This window comes from Artemia franciscana, chromosome 1 (genome assembly GCF_032884065.1).
Source record: "Artemia franciscana chromosome 1, ASM3288406v1, whole genome shotgun sequence".
In the NCBI taxonomy this organism is placed as follows: domain Eukaryota; kingdom Metazoa; phylum Arthropoda; class Branchiopoda; order Anostraca; family Artemiidae; genus Artemia; species Artemia franciscana.
In genome coordinates, this window is record NC_088863.1 from 33212170 (window position 1) to 33226262 (window position 14093).

At 35.3% G+C, this 14093-nt stretch overlaps 1 protein-coding gene across 2 annotated transcripts in view; it reads right to left on the reverse strand.

The window, feature by feature from the left end:
• Window positions 1-810: 810 nt before the first annotated feature.
• Window positions 811-14093, reverse strand: part of LOC136028885 (kelch domain-containing protein 3-like) — a 75744-nt gene continuing 62461 nt past the window's right edge. For both annotated transcript variants that reach the window (XM_065706842.1, XM_065706851.1), the window contains exons 7-9: window positions 10665-10729; window positions 8653-8734; window positions 811-983 (exon numbers count right to left, since the gene is read on the reverse strand). In XM_065706842.1, the coding sequence (XP_065562914.1) occupies window positions 920-983; window positions 8653-8734; window positions 10665-10729 (211 nt within the window). In that variant the 3' untranslated portion in view covers window positions 811-919. The remainder of the gene's footprint in view (window positions 984-8652; window positions 8735-10664; window positions 10730-14093) is intronic.

Here is a 14093-nt window from a genome sequence, read left to right on the forward strand (position 1 = left end):
ATTAAAATTACGATCCGATTCCATTGCGACAAGAGCACCAAGAAGCACACAGAGTGTATAAGGAATGTCAGTTTGTCTTTCGATCATTATAGGTCTTTGAAAAGACACCCAAAACTCAGTATGTTGGTTTCAGTAAGCCTTTCCTTAACTTTATACGACAATCTGTTCAACATAACGTGCCCTTGTTAAAAGATAGTATATATGAGACGCACCACTCTTTCCTAAGTCAATGCCATTGTGTTAACTATAACACAATCCTGTTCAATTAATCGCTTTTGGTTTACAAGATTAATGACGTCGCAGGAAAAGTAATAAGAAAAAGAAAAACGCTCTTTGCGTGGTTGGGGCTGACTCAAACCAAAGCATAACATAATACAAAAATAAAATCTTTGTCATTTCATTTTTGAAGCGAAACAAATGAATGGACTCGATAAACAAGAACTTAAATGAACAAATATTAACATTAATTATAAAGTTAAGCTTAAAATGAACATAAATTACCACAACAAGAGTCATGTGACATCAACCTTTAATGAAAACTAAACATAGCATTTTCAAAATTCCAGTCAATATAAATCTATCTATATCATCTATAAAAAATATTATACTGTATGGGAATGTAATCAATTTAATTCTGTCGACAATGCGTTACCAAGAGACTAACAATTTACGGATACAATTGTAGAAGATAATAATCGAGCAATATATTTTGCATTATATCAACGCTATAGCTTAGTGAGTAGCATATCCATGGCACAAGCTATTCGCAAACGTGTGGCAATCATGAAAAATATAAGAAACAGCATATGATTCATTAACAATACACATTTTATTGACAAATCGTAAAGAAATACAAAGGAAAAAACTTAATGAAACAATGGGTTGAAGCTTCTTTGAGTGAGGTGTTAGTGAAACTGTCTCATCCAGTCCATGGAGCATCTCTTGATATTCTATTCGGAACAGTAATGCAGTGAAGTTGATACCTGCGAAATAACATTACAATCTTACCACATTACAAAATTAAAGCAGGCAATAATATTTTTGACAGTAACCATGCTAATTATAGAAAGTTCCAGAGACAAATTCTACAGAAAACAATCGAAGAAACTGTGAAAGTGAAATTTAATTAAATTGGGAGTGACAACAATGTGCCTTGAATATTCTTCTTGTATTTATTTCTTGCCTGAACAGGACAAATGCTTTCAAACCTAATAAGACCCGGGATAAATGTAATCTACATGTTACAATCCCCAAACGTAGATCCACTTCCTTGTTTCAAGAGGGTTGGAATATTGTTCCACGTCCTCAGAAAAAGTCGAGGATCTTGGTAAAGTTTTTGTTTAGGTAGTAATCCATTAAACAAAGGCAGTGAAGATGCAGGCCACACGAGGTAGGATAATTGTCACCCGACTTTTCTCACATATACAACGGATATAGGAGAAAAAATAGAAAACCATCTAAACCACTTTGTTGTGACGTACATTTACTCCCCTCACCCTAAAAACGGTCCCTGACCTTTCACGCAAACCTTGGTGTCGATTTCTTAGACAAATGGAAATTTGTTGATGGTCTACCTGTCATAGACCGACATTTTAAAAATTAAAAAATTAGCACAATGGATATCCAAGAACAAATCCCATTGTTCAAGGATTTTCCTCTCATTTACTTACCCAATCCTCAAGTACGCATGTCCGTTTTGGCATCATGGCATTTCCAACAATACCAGGAGGTAGACTAGAGACAGTCCATAAAAGATGTTCACGAATTATCTTTAATGAGGGTAAACTCCCCTATATCTCCCTTATTCGGAAGAGCGTATCTGGTCACCTTCAACAAACAGAGGCAGTGAGGATGTGGGTTCCAAGAGGTAAGATCCTTGATGCCAAACTTTTTCGGACATATACAACGAAAAATGGAAAACCCTCTACATTATTTTGTTGACGACATATACCCTACCCCCCTGCCGAACCATTTACGCAGACCTTGGTATCGATTTATCGGATAGAAGGAAATTTGTTGACGATAAAACAGTCTTAGACAGACGTTTCAGAAACTTAAAAAGTAGCCAAATGGATATCCTGGAACAAATTCCATTATTCAAGAATTTCTCCTTCATTTGTACGCCCAATCCTGGAGTACGCATGTCCTGTTTGGCATTTCTGACAATGCCAGGAGGCAGACTAGAAGAAGTTCTTAAAATGTGCTTAAGAATTATATTCAATAAGAGTAGAGTCCCCTATATCTCCCTTCTTCGGAGAGCGAGTCTGGTAACCCTCACCAAACGAGAATAAATATTGTCCTTTCGTTCCGCGAACAATGCCCTCCATAGCCCCCGAACAAATTCCTTTTTCTCTAGTCAATTTTTCTCCTCCAACCTCGTCTCTCTCATTCCGCTTCAATAAAAATCTCCTCCTGCCACCAACTCAAATCTTACCTTCCATTTGTCCAATATTTATTTTATATTTTTTGTCAAGAGACAAAATCTTGTATTTGTTTTTGTTTGGTTTATTCCCTTTCAGTCTTGTGACTTTTAACTGCTTCTGACATTTCTTTTTTTAACGTTTTGTACAAACTCCTTGAAAATTTGAAAATTTTATTTTTTTCCTGACTAGCCCTACTATATTGATCAATAATGTTTGTGTGTTTTTATTGACTCGAAACTGCGAATTCGACCCATCCGGGTTGTCACAAGAAATTCTTCATCAATGAACCTTATCTCCTGAAATTTAAAAACGATCAGCTTTAATGCCATTAAAACAAAGAAATCATTAGTCTCCTAATCAAAAGTTGTGCATCGTTATCCGGAGTTTATTTACCAAAAATCGAGCCATCAAGAGAGTTGATGAGCACCGTTTCCTGGGAAATCATTTATCACGGGATCTTTCTCGGATTGCTCACCTCTATCTGATCAAATTCTTCGGTGCTATACAGCAGGAAGTAATTCCTAGCTTCAAAAGCCTTCTCCCATTCAGCTCGATCATCTATCTACTTAAGTCCAGTATAAGAATTGCTACTAAATACTGCTGCCCAATAGATACTCTATGAATGGGCTTGCCCAGCTCAACATCACTTCTAATCATTCAGTTTAGGTCTTTTGGGGTGTGGGGGGGGGGAACATGTAACGCAACCAAAGATTAACTGCTGGTTTAATGTGGTGTTAATAAATTCCTTTCACAAGAACATCTACACATCTTCTTCTAAGGAACATGCTCTTCTTTCACAACCGTGTGTCAAGGCGACAAGATAAACAAATAGCTTGCTGTTATTGCTTGAGTAGGACAGCTATAGGTAAAAGTACCTAAAATCAGCTTTGTCAAGTGCCGCACATTCAACTAGATCAACTCACCGAGGACAACATTAAGTTCTATTATAGAATAAGAGAAAGAGACCACCAGTCTCACAGCCTAAATCCTTAAGAATTTCTTAAATACCTATATCTTTTCGTGTCTCTGATAAAGAAAGGTCAATCGTGTAATGTTATTGAAATTCCGTAGCTTTAATTTGTCGAAAAATAATCAGGCGAAGAAGGATATAACTCAGAAATTTTATGTATTCATGCGACAAAGAGGAGTGCATCCGAGTACAAAAGAAACCTGCTGCAATTAACTTCGAAATAGCTTCCAAAAAGTGAATAAAACATTTTTTTTTTTACAAAATTTAAATGGAGTGAAATAGGTCTTAGTTGATATGCAAAGGTGGACAGACAGCCACTGAACTCCAAATATATTGTGAAGAAAATAAGTAAGAAAATGATACTATACTTCAAAAATCGGAACCTATTTTGGTGTCCTAAAATACAGGCAGTCTCGTAATTCTACCCAAACTTCAACAAACAAACATTCTGATAAAGCTTTTCCAATTACGATAATTTAGTGAGGAATTGTAGCAAATTCATTTTTGTTTGGGGGTAAGGGAGGTAGTTTTCTATGAAGAATCCCCCAGTACAACGAAAATATTTCCCCAGTAAAGAAAACATTAATGCTCTGTGTAAAACGAGGTTCCATAAATCAAAATTGTCTTTGCATACCAAAAATATGAAGGTGAAAAACCGTATTACATTATTACAAAGACATATTGCAAACATGCCAGTTTATAAAATCTACAATTCATTTATGAGGACCTGCCCTTCTAGGAGGTTCGTGTTTGCCCTTTATGACAGTTATAAGCAATGCTCGAGAATTTCAACTGGAAGGAGGAATATTTCACTATATATATATATATATATATATATATATATATATATATATATATATATATATATATATATATACATATAAAGGGAGGATGAGGATCAAGAAAACCATCATTCCCTGGGATTAGTCTTGCCAAAGAATTTCCCAGTTCCAGGGGAATTTCTATAAATTAGTTATATAAGCTACTTGGCTAGTATTTTAGGTTTCTGTAGTCTGCAGCTATCTTAAAGTTGTTGCCGCTGTCTCAGTAATGATTTCTTTCTTTCTATCTTTTTTTTTGGCGAAAAAAGTTGGAAAAACAGATTTAAAATCTCTAACTATATTTCTAAGGCAGTCTTTACAAATTTTCATTTCGCTGACCTGTCACCCTATGGAATTAAGTCAAATTTGACAAGAAAAAATACCCCTGCAGCGAAATAAGTGGGATTTTCACAAAGAAAACAAATCTAAAAAAGCGGACTTCCAAACACTTTAATGTGAAGCTTCAATCATGTAATATATTTAAAAAAGAGTATTAACAGGTTTTAATTTTGAAACTGGAATTTTTGAATACCTTGCGTTGATTAATTAACAAAAGATTTGGTACTTGAATTTTGTTCGAACCTACATAGAATGCTTTAACTTTTAGATTATTTGGTTAGTTCCTGTTGGCAAAGAAAAACCAAGCGGAAACCGTGTTAAGCATACAAACTCTCTAAGCATAATGATTCATAGGCAGCCTCAATCATCATAAAAGACAAACTATTTTTACAGGAGATAGAAGAGCTACACAACCTTTTATTTATACGTCACAGTTCTAAGCAAGTAAACTTGCTACTGATCAGTTTATTAACATGCGTTGTGTGAAATATATTGTCTTTGTAAATGAGTTGAACATGCCTGGGGTCAAGTAAGTTACCTGTAAAATTTTATCAGTCAAACTTATCTGTTAAATATTCAAATTTAGTTATCAGAAAGACAACACCTACTTTTTATTCTTTTGGAAGTTCAAGCCTCACTAAACATCCTACATTGGCTGAGTGGAACTTTGCTTCGTTTTCTAACACTTTTAAATTTTGTATTAATAATAAATAAAAAAAAAAAAAAAATCAAATTTTCAAGAAATTAAGCGTGTTTTCACAATTCTAAAAGAATTTATTAAAAACATTTTTACGAACAAAGTTGTTTCCGCAAGCTAACTAACAATAGTGAGTTAAACTTCTCTAATAGGTACAAACATTTTTTAACAAAAAAAAATCCCAAGAAACTTTGAGGGAAAGGTTCAGGAATTTGAGAAATTAAAATAAAACTTCATTTAGAAGAAAGTGTGTGGGTGGCTTTTGTGTTTATCAGTCTTATATTTCATTTTATACTTATTTTGAAGTTTTAAATGCTATGAAAATTTTAATTTGTGTATTTGAATTAGTGTATTTGAATTTTGTATTTTGCAGTAAATTTTATTATTCCCTCCCATTCTGGGCAACAGTTTTTTATTTTTATTTTTCCACTAGCTAATACGATAGTAACGCCAGAAACGGGACTATTCTCTGCCTCTGCTCTTTCTTTGGCACAAGGTAGTATTGTTCAAGGAAGCTAATTACCCTATTATGCCATTATTCCAGTTTCAGTTGAGATTATCTAATCTGTGAAGAGTGATGTAACAATTGGATGAAAAAACGAGTGCGGTGCGGAGTGAGCTAAGATTGTTCACAACTTTTTGACAAAAAGGATTTATTTTATCAATTTTGTGAACAAATCAGAAACATTGTCGAATGATTAATTCAGGTATATGTCAACATTGAGCCATTATATCTTTCTACTTAATCAGCCACCCGGTTTTGATCCGGTAACAGGGACTTGAAGAAGTTAATAGTTTTGTCATGTTGGTGCCATCCATAAATTACTTTTTATGTTGGCTCTTCATTTGTAAAAAAAGCATCTTGAATAAGTCTTCGCTATTTTTTAAAAAGATGGCATTAGTAGCAATCCGTGCAAAGAATTCCTCATAGTGACGACTCTCCAAATGAGTACTGTATGTAGCCTTGGATTAAGAGATATGGTTAGTCACTGTTATATAAACAAGTTTTTTTGATTGGTTCTGAAAATATCTAGTTGTTTGTTGTATCTTAATCAAGCTGGGATGAAAGGTGACAGCTAGTGTCCTAATTATGCCTTTCGGAAGTCCGAAGACCAGTCCCACATATGTAGGGAAAGAGGGGCCCCTAGGTTATCCGTAAGGACATCTACCAAAGGGCTAGTGTCACACTTTTGAAATATGGAACCAATTCGAACTCAGTGAGGAATAAGCAAGAGGATTCATAGATTCTTGTCATCAGCAAATTTACGGGAAAGCGACACCAAAACTCAACATAACTTGGTGAAAAGAGTTAAGCTCATATTTGTGTCTTTTGGGTTCTATACCTGATTCAACCTCTGTATAAAGGATGGGGCTTCAAATCTCTCATCATGAGCCTAAACACTGGGCGCGCTGGTGGAATTCAGCCAAACTCAGCCAATGCCTATAATTATGGTCTCAATTGCCTATGATTGATCTGAAAATCGTGAGGAAAGGGACAAACTTTTGGAATCCGCCAACAGGTCACGGTCACGATTAAGTTATGAGGCTTAGGTTACGATTAGAAACGATACGAACCAGGAGCTATGGTTTCCGCTGAGTATTTTGAAGATTCAGTCTGGTCCAATACCTTGTATGGCATTTGTCCCAAAAAAACGAGTTCCATATTAGCTTTCATGCCTGGCCTTATTTTCGGTTAACATGCATCTTCACATTTATGAATGACACTTTTAGGACGACCCATAACCAAAGGATTCCTTTTCCCTATCAAAATCGACACTAAAAATTATTCTTATGTATTTGCTTTGTTGTTGCGGTGCGCACAAGAGATTTTCTTCACTATTAGGATAGCAGAAAACCAAAAACATGAAGCCAATGCAAGTTTTCATGTACAAAACATAGTCGCAAATACGTGGTGTTTCTCCAAATGGACCCATGGGTTACAGAAGTTATGTGAATACTTCCCAACACTATGCATTGGGTGGAGGGGTGTTATCACTTTATTTGGGATAATTTTGACATTCTTTTATGCAAATTTATGTGAGTAAAAAAATTGGAAAAATCGAAAAAATAAAGATTTCAACGATTTTAATGGGCTGCGCACATTAAAATAGCAATTTGAAGGTATCTAAAAACTAGTGTACCAAATAAAAACATAAATTCTTGCAATAAGAAAATGTCTGTGTTGCATTTACAACACTTTTCCATAACACGAGTCCTCTATTAAACGGGAGGTACTTGTTAATTATTCGGAGCACACTCAAGTTCTTGATCTGAATGTAAGATCTGAGAAAACATTTTTTCTAGTATAAATACATTAAATATGTATCTATACATTAAATATTTAATTAAACTACATCCGCATTGCAATTATATAACTAAGACAAGCTAATTATCTCTGAGCGCACAGAAAAACTGGTTTTTACAACAGATGAAGAACAACAATGCGGTCACTATAGTACACAAGTACCCAACTAACAACTTGCCACAGCACCAAGCCGCCTAATGCCAAAAAAGCAACACACGCTCCTCCTCCATTCTAATATACTCAAAGCATTCTCGTTTACACCCTTCCAGGAGTTCCCATTTCCCTTACATCTTTCTTTACGATATCCTCCCGTCTAAACCGCGGATGACCTCCTTGTAGTAGGGGGGGGGGGGGAGTTCTCTTTTCCCATTTGGTACTTGTTAATTATTTTGAACTCAATCAAGTTCTCGATCTGAATGTAATGTCTGAGAAATCGGTTTCATAGCCACAAAAACAAGTGACAGACTGAATTGGACTTATATAATTTGGGCTATATAGTTGCACATTAGGGGGGGGGGGCGGTTGTTGATAAAGTCTTTGGCAGCGTGATGTCAGGAAACCATTTTTACTTCATAATATGCAAAATAATTGTAGCTAACATATTTTTCATACAGACCCACCATACTTTACCATCAGCCCCCTAACGTGAAATTATACAGCCAAAGTTATATAAGTCCAGCGCATTCTGTCACCTGTCACTTGTCTTTGTGGCTATGAAACCAGTTTTCTCAGATTTTACATTCAAATCAAGAACTTGAGTGAGTTCTGATTAATTAACAACTACCAAATGAGAAAAGAGGACTACCCCCCTCCTACAACACCATTCCGACTATGCCCATGCTAAAATCTATGAGCAATAAATCATTCTCCTTCCCCTGTATCCACAAAACAAAAAACCCAAATTTTATTTCCATGATTAACATGCTAGTTTGAATCAAAGTCTGAAGCGTACCTTCCCAATCAATTTTCTCTAGCACTTGCTTTATGGTTAATTGCTTGCAACTATGCAACCATGCATAGTTGCTACTATGCAAGTTAAGTTTATTAAATCGTAAAAAGGAATATTAAGGAATATCAAAACTCACTGAGATCCTTACCTTATTGTTTTAGGCAAACTATCAAGAACTTCTAAAGGAAAATTTTTCACTCTCAAAAGACATAGGGTTAGAAGTGAGGGTGCTGCAAAAGAAAAAAAATACACTAGAATGCAATAAACATAAATACTTATCATTAAAAATTATTTAACAAGTAGAATTAAATATATATTTAGGTAATAATTAATAAATACGGGACATTACATAAAATTAAAGACTTTTAAAAACAGCAAAGGAACGTCGGAATAGTATTGCTATTTTAGATTTCAAGAAGGTTTCACACTTCATAGCAAATATGAAGAGCTAATACCGTTTCTTTCATCCCCCCGTGCGATAGCACTTCTATGAGGCCAAAACCTGTAGCTAAATCAGTTAGCTAGTTAAACAAAAGTTACCAAACCCACCTTAAAGACTTAAATTTGCAGTTTGGCCATATTTGTACATTTATCTTACGACCTGGAGAGATGTAATGACGATTTTTGGCATTGATAGGTGTAAGGTTCGTCCATCATCCCTTATCGCATGAATGTAATCTCTGTTTCTGGAGGTGATATAATGTGTTGGGGTAACTATTCAAAAAAGTGTAATTTTCTGGGTAAATTTATAGCAAACAGTATTACTGGCTTTCGTATAAAGTGAATATATCATTCGATGCTTTTTTTTATGCTCTTTACAAACATAATAATCGCTTCTACCGGAAATTCAGATTTAAGCACTTTTTGACCTCTTAAAAATGACCTATATATGGAGTATAAAAAAGGCTAAGAAAATTGGTCTCAAACCTTAAATACCTTACAACAGTGATGTCAAACTTACTGTTTCATTATGAATCCATTTTTTTTAATGTTATATAATCCACAAGCACTGATTTTCCAATATTAATTTAAATAAATTAATTTTTCCAGTGTTATGACGTTTTCTTCTTCATTGACATCGAATTTTAAATAAAAACATGCGTTTTTGGTCGAAAATATGAAAACCGGCTATTACGAACGCCAGTTACTACTGTGTGCTATAAATTTACCTATATTAAATACAGCAATGGGTAGTTTGCGTATTTAATATATGCCATGCTTTACCTCCACCCCCTCCCCCTGATGTGCAAATATATAGCCCGAATTTGTTTCTAAACTATTACAGATTTGCGATTTCAAATATCCTATTATTTTGTAAAAAACGACCGAAAACGCATGCTTTAATTGAAATTTCGGCGAAAAGGAAGAAGAAAACTCTATAACATTGATAAAATTTATTTGTCCAATTTAATCGTGGAAAATCAGTGCTTGTGGATAATATAACATTAAAAAAATGGATTTATAATGAAACGGTAAGTTTGAGTCCAATGTTTTAAAGTCTGAGACCAATGTTTTAAGCCTTTTTTATACCCCATAATTAGGTCATTTTTAAGAGATCAAAAAGTGCTTAAATCTGAATTTCCGATAGAAGCGATTACTATATTCGTAAAGAGCATAAAAAAGGCATCGAGTGGTATATTCACTTTATACGAAAGCCAGTAATACTGTTCGCTATAAATTTAACCGTTTTCTGTTTAACAAATCTAATTCCGGACCAGACTAGCATTTCATTGAATCCTTTTGCAATGTCCTTCGACTTGAACCTTCTTGCATTAGCCCAACAGAATATACGTTGTCTCACATCAAAGTTAAAAAAGTTCCTTCATTTGTTTAAATTGGTTAAACCAACTAGCACTTGGTGGAAGAATTGGTAGTATTATGACATAATTTAGGGAATTCCAATATTCGTCTGGAACGATACATAATATATAGTCACCGTGACGTTAGGTCGGAAACCGTGAAATCTGGCAACTTCAGCATTAGTGATACGCAGCTTTTTTTTTATTATCTAACTAAATACAATCTTTTTTACCATGGAACTTGAAACTGGACACACCAACTGCAAGCTAGTTGTCATTTTAGTTGAAAAATCAGGACCTAAATTAGGACTTCTGTAAACAGAAGAAGAAGTAGCATTTTAAGTCAGGGTTCAGAACTTACCAAAATCAAGAACAATCAAATCGTCGAGGTCGACTAATCTATTCCATATCTCTCCTCCAATAGGACTAAAAAAAAAATTAAAAAATAAGTAAAGCAGAAAAAAAGATAGGGGGAAACAAGAGTAAGAAAACTAAAAACAAAAAAAAATAACTAAAGGTCAAGATACGGTCACCAAAATATTATTTTTCTGCAGTGAAGTTAAAAGAAGTGCCGTGATCGGCCATGAGTTTTTTTTTTTTTTTTTTTTTTTTTTTTTTTTTTTTTTTTTTTTTTTTTTTTTTTTTTTACGGTAAAAACACTGTTTGCTCTGGGTACCCATGAATAGAATAGATTTTACTTTTTTTTTAAAAACTTCAAAATTCAACAGAAACTACGAATAAATTTCTTAATTTCAACAGTAAATTTCTTAAGGACTTGGCATGTTTAGGGGCGAATGCCCAAAACACGCCAGTATGTCCTCAAACTAGACAGTTATTTGAATTGCATTCGGATCATAGTTGTTTTTGATTTTTTGGGGGGAGGGGGCGAGAAGATACGAATCGGCAGTTCGCTGTGTCTAACTACTTTTCCTATTTAAAAATGACACTGTCGATTTTTGTTCGAATTAATTCTGTCGCAATAATCGACGACCACTGGTTGGGTACCATCTTCCTTGTATGAAAAAAGCGAAAACCCATAGGTATCACATGCCATCGTACACATACCAAGTACGCTAGCCGTTACGCTTGTAGTATCGTTGTGCATGCCAACGACACAGACGTGGCAGTAGCCTGTGTTCATTTTTTTTTAAGAGCTTCAAGCTGAAGGACTGAGCAAACTTTTCTTGAAGCTCCCGACTTGCATTATCCCAGTATACGAGCTGGCGGATGGAGTCCACTTGTCCAAAGAGGAGCAGATTATGTCACCGTTTGTACACTGTCTGTCAGGGTGTGACACAACGAATTTTTTTTTCGGCGTCGGGAAAGGTTCTTTCTTAAATACCGCGGCGTCTCTAACTTTTGCTTCAAAAATGGTGTCTGTGACGGAGCGGATCAAGGATGCAGAAGGGAAGCTTTCAGTCGACACGTTTAGAAAATTTTACGATCTACCAAAATCCCTGGGCATTGAAATGTACAGTAAACAGGCCGGATTCAATTCACTGGCCAGTGTAAGGTTGGTGCCAGAAACTGCCACCTTCTGACGACACCTTCAAGCCATGCATACGAAGAGCCATATTCGCTACATGGATAATCTTGTCGTCAGTAAAAGCTCGGCCGAGCATTCCAGATCCACTCCTCCATGGATGGAATATGGCTGAAGGGGGAGTAGATGTGGTCGTCTCAAGCTGTAAAGAAGCATCAAGCCTGGAAGCTTACTGCAGATGCAAAAGTAGAAGATGCAGGAAAGACTGTAGCTCCTCAAAAATGAAAGGATGCTGCAGCTTATTCTCCTGCCACGGAACGAGGAGGGCATGCAGGGAGTCTGACTTTACCCCATCTGAATTCTCGGAAGAAGAAAATGAGGAATATTTTTGAAAGTTTTACTTGATACCTTTTACTTTTAAGTACAAAAGGTACTATCAGTTACTAATCAGTTACTATTACCCAATTTTATGGGCAGGCCGAGTACGACAACTCTAGTGCGCCGACTGAATCCATCTGTGAAGCAGGATTCTTTCATGTAGTAAATAGCTCAGTCGTATCAGTCGCAAATCAGGTCTCAAAAAGGTAATTGCAGACGCCTTAGTATACCAGCAAACATATTCGTCCATTCTATAAATTAAATGAAAAAAACTAGTTTTTTTAACTTTAAGTAAGGAACGACATTAAAACTTAAAACGAGCAGAAATTACTCCGTATATGAAATGGGTTGTCCCCTCTTCAACGTCTCGCTCTTTACGCTAAAGTTTGACTCTTTGCCACAATTTTACTTTTTAAAACAATTAAAAGCATTAGCGTAAAGAGCGAGGCGTTGAAGAGGGGACAGCCCATTTCATATATGGAGTAATTTCGTTTTAAGTTTTAATGTCGCTCGTTACTTACGGTTAAAAAAACTAGTTTTTTTCATTTAATTTCTGAACGTTTTTGAATTAATACATGTTTGATTTTGGCTCTCCACCATAGGACTTGTCCAATCTTATTGAATGTTTTGTATTGAATCAGATTAACAGATTATTAAAATGAAATTTGCATATTAATTCTTTTTTTGGCTAAATGGATTTCTCTTAGTTTTGATCAGACGATTTTGAGAAATAAGGGGTGGGGAAGGAGGCCTAGTTGGGCTCCAATTTTTCGGTTACATAAAAAGGCAACTATGACTTTTAATTTTTAACAAACGTTTCTGTTAGTAAAAAATATACATAACTTAAGAACTAACTTACGTAACAAACTTTTATATTCTTATATTTTTATTATGTATATAAGGGGGTTTGTACCCTCGTTAATGCCTCGCTCTTTACACTAAATCGTAAGTTTTGTCTCAATTCTTTAAGAATGACCCCTGAATCAGAAAGGCCGTAGAGTAAATAGTTGAAATTACTAAAAATACTTTAGCATAAAAAGCGAGGTATTTATCTCCTCCTAAATACCTCGCTATTTATGCTAAAGTATATTTAGAGCCCCTCATATGCGTAATAATCTCTGTTCGTTTTAAGCTTCAATGCTACTCCTTACTTTCTCCTTAATTGAAAAAACTTTTTCATGTTTATCTTTTCATTTTTTTTTATAGTAGTTTTAGAAAATCCTGAACCCTTTTCATTGAATTTCTCTTCCCACATGACATATTTCTCGAAGGAAAGATTTAACTACATAGCCCCCTCCCCTCATTCCCACCCCCAAAACCAAAAAAATCCCCCTGAAAACGTCTCTACACTTCCCAATAACCATTATTATATGTAAACACTGGTCAAAGTTTGTAACTTGCAGCCCCTCCCCGAGGGACTGTGGGGGAGTAAGTCATTGCCAAAGACATAGTTATAATGGTTTTCGACTATGCGGAATAAAATGACTATCTCAAAATTTTGATCCGTTGACTTTGGAGAAAAAATTAGCGTGGGAGGGGGCCTAGGTGCCCTCCAATTTTTTTGGTCACTTAAAAAGGACACTAGAACTTTTCATTTCCGTTAGAATGAGCCCTCTTGCGACATTCTAGGACCACTTGGTCGATACGATGACCCCCGGGGAAAAGAAAAAAAAGAAAAAAAAACAAACAAATAAACACGCACCCGTGATTTGTCTTCTGGCCAAAAATACGAAATTCCACATTTCTGTAGATACGAGCTTGAAATTTTTGCTATAGGGTTCTCTGATACGCCGAATGCGATGGTGTGATTTTCGTTAAGATTCTATGACTTTTACGTTGTGTTTCCCCCTAATTTCCAAAATAAAGCAAATTTTCTCAGGCTCGTTACTTTTGATGACAAAGACTAAAGTTGATGAAACTTATATATTT